Here is an 8,266-nt window from a genome sequence, read left to right as displayed (position 1 = left end):
CGAATTCGACAGGAAGAAGGTAAAGGCCTTGCTTTGCGGTTCACACCTTCACTTCAGTATCATTACATTTACAGTATGGCGTTCACTTGCCACTGCGGTGTGGAGCTGACAGGGGTAATACCCCTGTTCCAGCACCTGAGGCGGTGCGTCAAGCGCCGCCTCTTTCTTATCATATATTGCGACAAATGGCAAGTGTGCAGTGCTCCTAGCTCTCTCCCCCAACAAAAGAGCTCTATGACACTGTGCTTTCTGCGGTTTCTTTCGTTTTTACAGTGGAGAAAGGCTGGTGGGAGGCCAGGCCGTGGCCGCACACCTGGCGGGTGCGGCCCATCGGGCCCGTTACTGGGAGGGCCGGCAAGTCGGGCTGCTGTTGCAGTCCGACTACCGGGACGCCATGGAGCGTATCCGGACCCTGTAAGTAAGCACTGCTCTGTCTACATGTATACTTACCCCCTCGTTATAGCGATACTTACTTGTTTCGTATCCTCTTGTCTTACCCTGCTTCCGTATTCGTGACACTAATAGTGTTTGTGTGCGCTCATGCTTGGTTTTACAGATGATGATGACGTATGTATGAAGGTCTGGAGCTAGCTGCCGTCTTCGGGATGTGCCATTTGTTTTCAAAATTATTTGTAAGTACTTGTAACAGGCGTAGTGTAGTAACTGTGTATGCAGTGTAGTAACAGTGTGTAGTGTTTTGTGATGGTCCTGAGCGGTCGTAATGTGTTTTGTGATGGTCCTGAGCGGTCGTAACGTGTTGGGCTACTGAAGTACACTGCATGAAGGGGTATGTGTGGGTGCTTCGACATATTCTCGTGCTTCCTAAACCCTAGATACGTGTATAGCACTATAACCTAGATGTGTGTGTGTGCGTGTGTGCGTGTGTGTGTCCGCGCATGCGTGCGTGTGCGTGCATTGTGTTCTCTTCTACAGACTCATCCAAGTCAATTATTTAAATAAAAGTGTATTATAGTAAACAGTATTGTGTTTTGTTATGGTGAATATGTGGGGAATGGTGGACATGCCTTAGTGTGACTGGATACCCGCGGGTTGTGACTCTTTGCTGGCCACTCTGGATTCTCCAGTATAGATTCGGTACAGTGCAGAGGGGATTTGTGGTGCGTAGCAACACTGCTTCACTGTGACACCCCTTCAATAATTGTTTTAATGCATGATACTCCGGGCGTAGCCGGTTGATTCTTACTGTATCCCGATCAAAATAGAAATATGCATCTAATGTACATGCATGAATAGTTGGCATTTCCCAAATCGGCCGGGCGAAAAATTCGCCGAAAACAGTGGTTTTGAAGAAATTACCCATCTTTTCGCCGAATGTTCAAAAATTCGCATGTTGAATTCCCCGAAAACCGATGTTTCAGTGCTTCAACAGAGTGTATGTAAATGTACATGACGTAATGGGAACGGTGACTTCAAGTACTACGTTGAGCCGAGTTCTGATCTTGGAGCTCAACGAGTGCATGGCACGTGAACTCACTTGTTTGCTGCACATCTACGAAGTGCGAATCAGGGAGTAGTATAATGACACGTGTACTAGTACACCTTGTGTTGCACTGCGTCTTTTCCACACGCAGGGCCACTGAAGGTCACACGCTCCGCGTGCGTATGCACGCATGCGCAATATGTCACTGCATGCAATGCACATCTACGATGTGCAAATCAGGGAATAGTACGTATTTTACTACTCCACGGTGCGAATGCACCGAACGTGCACAAGTGCACGTTCGCCACGGAAAAGAACCTTTATGGCACATTTATGGCATGGCAGGGGTCAAAGGTCAAACTCTGGGGGGTCCCGGGGCCAGACCCAGCACGACCAACACAGTGTGCCTTATTTGGCCCAAAGGTCAAAGGTCAAAAAGTGCACCAGAACCTGCCCCGCACTAACTACTTATGATTCATGTACAAAGTAGCATGCACCCTATCTTGCATACTTTAGTACTGGTTAGCACTTGTGATTGCACATACTTTAGTTTTCTGGGCATTGTGCTCTAGATCTCAGATCTGCATCCAGTTCACCACCAGATGTTGAGCCGTAATCATTAGAGAAAGAGGAAGAACAGTTGGGCACAGCTTTTGCTCTTCATTTTCTTTTTTCTCTTCTTTCGTGGTCGGTCTCACCCTCTCAGGCAATTCAATTGGCTGTCTTGACATGCCACGAGGTGCAGAAATAAATAACGTGTACTTCAAGTTCGTTCTTACTTCTGGACAGTTTTTCAACACAATGCCAGTATTTAGCTGCTCTACATCCTCGGTAGTCTCTCTAGCCCTGTCCTCGTTCTGTCTTTGGTCCTTTTTTCGTGTCCTTGTCTTTTTTCAATTTGCGAGTCTGTGTGTGTGAGTTTTCAAGAAAACGAAGTTGTTAAAATGTGAATGTTATCCGTGTCTTTAGGAATGCAAGCACACATCTTTGCTTTCAAATGATCCAGTTGGTTCTTCCCAATGTCACTTCACACTCTGCTTGCTTCTACTTTATGACATGTACATCCAGTGGAAACATCATGTGATAGTATCTGTACTCAAAGTAAGTTCCATGCAACAATGAAATCATCAGAGGACAAAAATGCATCTAAATGTGTATTTAAGAGGGAGCTCGGAGGCGAGCGTCCACTCGAAAAGGTTCTACGAGGTGAATTGCTATTTCTGGACATTGTACATTTCTGGACATTTCGAGTAAAATAATTTTTCGTCGCGTGTAGAGTCAAGTCAGTCAGGTTGATGAAGTTTTTTTCTTGTTGTAGTTGACAGCTGGGCTGTTGTAGTTTCTCCTCGTGTCGGTGCCTTGTTGATAGCCTTTTCTTGGGAGGCATTTCAACGAGTTTTGTGGTACTATGTCCTATGAGAATTTTGAATTTTGAGTAAAATAAGAAGTAATGGACGAATTGTTGGCTTCCCCATGTGCACCTCACTTCAGACGCTGTATAGTCTTGGACCTGTTAGCTGGAAGTGTGAAGAGGCCAACTGCAGTCCACCAATAGAAAAAATAACAAAAATGGTGCAGTATAGGATGCCTATTGACGCTATTTTATTTTCATGTCCAGAATTCGAAACACTGAAATTTAGGCCAAAAATTGGCCTGTCGAAAACATCTTGCTATAAAGTCTCTGGGATCACAGCATGAGCAATTGTCACATATTTGGAAAGATGAAGGATTAGGCCATACAATAGATACAAAAAGATATGAAAATGTAAAACACACAGCCAGTGGGCCTCTATTTTATTTTCATGTCCAGAAATTGCTATTCACCTCGTACTCTGTGCAGCGTACACAAAAGAAAGTACATGACATTGTACCGGTATATGTTCGTCCTCGTTCCCCATGGAACTCACGACGTCCACTACACGGAATAATCCAACGACAGATGCAGCTGTACACATCATGAGAGGAGAGAGAGGAAGGGAGTAATGAATAGGAGGTTCTACTCATCCTTAGGTCAGATTATTCGTGTCGTGAGTACATGTACCTCGATAATAATGCTTCTATTAATGGCTCAAAAAGAGATTCGACATCGGAACACAATCCGGTACGGGCTGCGTTCAGACAAGCTCTAGATTACTGCTCAAGATCTTCACCTAGCTAGAGACAGTGACACAACTTGTGTATATACATGCACACAATGTAAATGTACATGTAAAACTAGATGATTGTATCGTCAACTGCGCTTCGAAATCATTTGTAAACATGCTCGTATTATAAAATTATGTAGCTCAGTGGTATAAGAATTTCTCTCACTATATCTACTACCGGTAATCCAATTGTACGTCACGATCGTGTTATGAAAAACTAGGTGGAAAGCTCCAGATGCGATCCAGTGCGGATAAATCAAACTGGGAACTGCTCCATGCTTCAGCCTCTCCGGCATCACGTGACAAACTCAGATTGGCTGGCTTGAAGGTAGTATCAGATTCTGGAGAAATGCGGTCCAGATCAGGTCTGGCTTGACTTGGATCATACAGAGCAGCCATTTTGTCTGTCGTGTTGGGCAGCACGTGGTCGAATTGCCATGGCACAGTACTCCTGGTAGCATGGCTGCTATCTGATTTGGGCGCGGAAGGGCTGCGACATACATGTAGACTCTGAACGCTCTGGGTTCTGCTCTGTGTGCAGGTGCTGGTGCTGGTGCTGATGCTGGTGCTGGTGATGATGCTGGTGCTGTTGCTGGTGGCCGTCGTATCTGGCATACTTGGTGATAGTCCCTGGCACCTTCCTGCCGACAGTATCTCACGAAGTCTCTTCGCCCCATCCATGTTCTGCAGTGCCACACTGCCTCTCTCAGCAGCAGCATGATCGTGCAGTTGTGTTAGCAGCCCGATAGGGAGCTCATCATCCTCTACTGCGCTAGAGAGAAGACGAAGATAACGAGTGGCCTGCCGGAGGACGTAGACTCGAGGCCGGCGATGGTGGCGGCTTGGCACTGTTTCATGCCAGACGCATCCCTGTAGGCTGTCTATTGCTGCATTCACCTTGCCGATGCGTTCTTTCTCACGGCTATTGCGACGTTCTTTGGCTTCGGATGAACCCACCGGGGCACATTTTTCCACAATGCTCTTTTTCTTCCTTCCATGGCAACGACGGCGCTGTGTTACCATGGATTCTTTTCGGATGTGCTGCTGTGGGCTCGGAGAGCCATCTGAAACTTGCATCCCATTTTCGCTGTCTCCTCGATTTCCTCCTTCTTGTTCCGCATGGGCAGTGATGCTCGGTTCCATGGTGGTGGGACTGGACGAGTCGTAGCCACTCTCACCCAGTGAATGGGTGTCTTCATCACTGCACTCGCTGCTTGGTAACTGCAACGTCAGAGCCGCGGGTTCGGATGGGCATGGCGATGGCACGCGTGAACCTTCCAGCAAAGTTGCCATCCGAACAGAGGTCTTAACCACCCGATACAGAACTAAATGCTGACTTGATGTGTTCTAACCCTCCACTGTTTCAGTCTCCGATGGAGCAGAGAGCTGGCTAGAAGCAGGAGAAGAAGATGCAGTGTACTCAGCACATATGAAACCGTTGCCTCCGGACCTCAGAAGGAATATTCCGCCAGATTGACAGAACCCTAGCAAAAGCAAATAGACAGCCAGATACAGACAGAAGTTGCTCATAAATCGGATGGGGACATGGCAATGAGAATAGATCAACTGTAAAAGAAGTGAACGAGTGAGAGTTTGTCAAGTTTTGAAAACTAAGCAGGCATCGACCACAATGTGCTTGCGCCTGTATTTTCCGTATTATTTTGGCTAGCTAAGCTTACGCCAGATTGCATGTCGAGTCACAAAGCGAGAGCTGAAAATCAGCAGATTTCCGCATATTATGCAGATAATGAACAGATTCCTCGCCTGTAAAGTAGTACTTGGTCCAAACAGTCCACATGCTGCACAGTGATCTACAGGTGAGAATGCTGTGCACCCTGTCATCATTCTTCCAAGTCTTTTCCATCGATCATTTTCATGGAGGCGCGTAAAGCCCTGGAACAAGGCAGATGCAGTGTAGCCTAGACCAGCAATGTTTCTGTAGTGATTGTATGACACACATTTCTGGTGTGTGTTATACATAGACATGAAGATCAACTCTGGGCACATTTTGGCATAATGATATTGGCGTACTGCCCGAAACGTTTGGCATAATAACAATAAACAGTTTCCTCAGAGACAAGAATGCGATAAGACTCAGAAAAAGGACACACTTGAGGCTCTTCAAAACATCTTGACAGTTTTGAAAGTTCTTAAAGAGCCTGAAGTTTGTCCATTTTCTGAGTCACTATCCTACTATTATTATGGATAGTTTCCCTGATATGTGAAGAGCATAATATACGATTTTTTGCATATTTGGTCGATGTCTAGCCATAAGCCAAGACATGCTCTCAGAGTGAAACACTAAGGGAGTTATTAGTCCGGGCTGGTACCTAAACCTTAACTCGCACTATTTGCACTTCAAAGAATATTGTTGACCAACACGTTAATAAACGTTCAGTTCCACTACCCTCATGCACGATTGCCTCAGGACCGCAGGAGGAATGCTCCACCAGGCAAACCCATATCACAAGCAATCAGATAGCAGATACGCACATGACAAGACAAGAACACTGCACATCAATTTCAATAGGTGAAGCACTGAAACGAGTAAGAGAGTTCTTGGCTTGTTAAGACATACTATAATTATACTACATGCTACATGCTACCAGTATATTGGAGGGCAAGCAAACAGTGAATTACTAATCTGAGCGTACTCCTAAACCTCAACCTGCACCGCTTGCTCTTGTAAAACGGTTTTGACCAAAGGTGGATTACACTCCGAGCATCACGACCCCGGCTCACTGGGAGGATTAGATTTGAACTTAGTATACATGTACATGTACGTGACGTTACACTGTGTTTTATTTTAAAGATTCCCCAAACTGGGCTGTTCCTCGGTCTAGGGGGTTCCTGAAGACATGGAGAACTCGCGGCTTGGCTTATCCTCCCAGAGTGCCTTCAAATACCCTGTCCCACTATTACACACTAAAACATGTATTTCAAACGGATCCCTTGACGATTATTATCACTTCCCATCGGGCCAATGTGGGAAAATCAATGCAATTCCATGCGCAAAATAGCTCATCATGGAAAGACAATCCAACTTATCTAACTTGAACCAGTTTTCAATCGCACAAAACCTTGCTTAGATACAGCTGGTAAGAACGAATTTATATATGTATTGTACCCTACATGCTTTCTCTTCTCCCTAGCCTTGGCCTACGTCCAGTCAGTGCTACTCGAACACTCTGTTTGGTGTAAGATCTGTTTTTCAATTGTTATAGATTCCAATGTTTCTTGTTGTATATCCAATACTTCGTGTCTAACTAGGCCTAAAAAAGTTTCTTCCTTCGGGACAAGGATGACATAGGAAGACATGGCCACTCGTAGGGCAGGGCAACACATATTTAGAATTACCATTTACAGCAATGGGGAGAATTGTCTTTTTAAATTCTGATCAGAGTCGTAGAGATCGAGTCACAATTCAGTAATGTTGCAAGATTAATTTATGGACCCTCGCCTTTGGATCCCACTTCCATGAGCAGTTAGCACCCACGTGTATTTGCTATTTTCTTACCTATCTGAGAACCGTCTATGGATTGGTCACTTCCTCTGTCTGCTCGTTGGGGACACACGGTGTAGACGGCGACTGACTTTGCTGGGTATGTCTCCGGGAATCTGTCACTTTCCGGGTAGAATGATGGTGAAGGACTGGACCCAACTGATTCACCTTGTGTTTTCCTCTTTTATGCCTTTTCACTGCAGTGTCCGCACCTATTTACTAGTTGACAGTAGTATAATATGTAGTCGTATACTGGGACTGATAACCGTCACCTTCACTTCAGTTCCGGCTTCGAGGGTTGTCTGGCACAGGCAGAAACTACTTTACTTCGCTGGGTCGTGAGACACCTCCGAGATACCCAGGGTTTCTCGGCTGATTAATATCTTGGATGTCAGCATATTATTTGAACCATTGGCATCGGCGTTGTCAAATGGCTGGGCTCCGCTAACCTTCTACTTCTAGCTAGTGCAGTGGCATGTGCGTTGTCAGCAGGGAATCGCACGACTCTCCTGCATGGTTGCCAGGGAGCCTGCATGCTGCAGTACAGTAGGGTCCACATCGACGTCACTAATTGAGTGTTGGCGCGCAGTAACGAGTTCCACACCATCACCAGGCAGGAGAGTCATACTCATACCACTTGCTGAAGCAGCCATACATGTACATGTACTTGTACTATAATGTACATGTGTAGTTGTTACATGACATTGTACATGTACTCAATCTGCGGACAGAACTGTTTCGTCCTTTTTGGACTCGTCAGCGCAGCACAGAGGAAATGAGGCCGAACCTGATAGCAATGGAAATAAAAATTTCCAATCATTATGTAGAACCTGAGATTGTTGTTCACTTTTGGTAGTACTTCTTGGCTTTTGCCTACTGCTAGTATGCGACATTAGCACCTTTTTTACCTGGTTTACTGAGTAAACGAGGTGTACTAAAGCTAGTTGATGCTGTGACAGGAAATACATGACATTGTGCCTGCTGGGCATCTTTTGCCTAGCTGAGCCTAGGCACGGCACGGCGTTAAACTCAAGTTGTAATCTCGTTCTACCTTCTTTGCCATTGTACATGTACATGTGGACAAAGTGTCTCAAGTCTTTGCTGCAAATAGTGCTAAATACCCTACCAAGGGCAGAGTGTACTACACAAGGCAGAACACCAGAGACCAAAACTGACTTA

The 8,266-nt window shown here is 45.6% G+C and overlaps 1 protein-coding gene and 1 long non-coding RNA gene across 2 annotated transcripts; one reads left to right on the top strand and one right to left on the bottom strand.

Moving 5' to 3' along the window:
* Positions 1 to 248: 248 nt before the first annotated feature.
* On the top strand, positions 249 to 977 carry LOC135810754 (uncharacterized). The gene is made up of 3 exons (XR_010552366.1): positions 249 to 414; positions 557 to 632; positions 934 to 977. It is a non-coding gene; the product is annotated as an uncharacterized LOC135810754 (long non-coding RNA).
* A 1,888-nt stretch (positions 978 to 2,865) lies between these two features.
* Positions 2,866 to 7,354, bottom strand: LOC135808916 (uncharacterized). Its single transcript, XM_065322161.1, has 2 exons — positions 7,103 to 7,354; positions 2,866 to 5,069 (listed from the first exon to the last, which is right to left on the bottom strand). The coding sequence occupies exon 2, from the start codon at positions 4,876 to 4,878 to the stop codon at positions 3,793 to 3,795; it is 1,086 nt and encodes a 361-aa protein (XP_065178233.1). The 5' UTR covers positions 4,879 to 5,069; positions 7,103 to 7,354; the 3' UTR covers positions 2,866 to 3,792.
* Positions 7,355 to 8,266: the final 912 nt, after the last annotated feature.

Source organism: Sycon ciliatum, chromosome 2 (genome assembly GCF_964019385.1).
Source record: "Sycon ciliatum chromosome 2, ocSycCili1.1, whole genome shotgun sequence".
NCBI lineage: Eukaryota > Metazoa > Porifera > Calcarea > Leucosolenida > Sycettidae > Sycon > Sycon ciliatum.
This window is presented reverse-complemented; position numbering and strand designations above follow the sequence as displayed.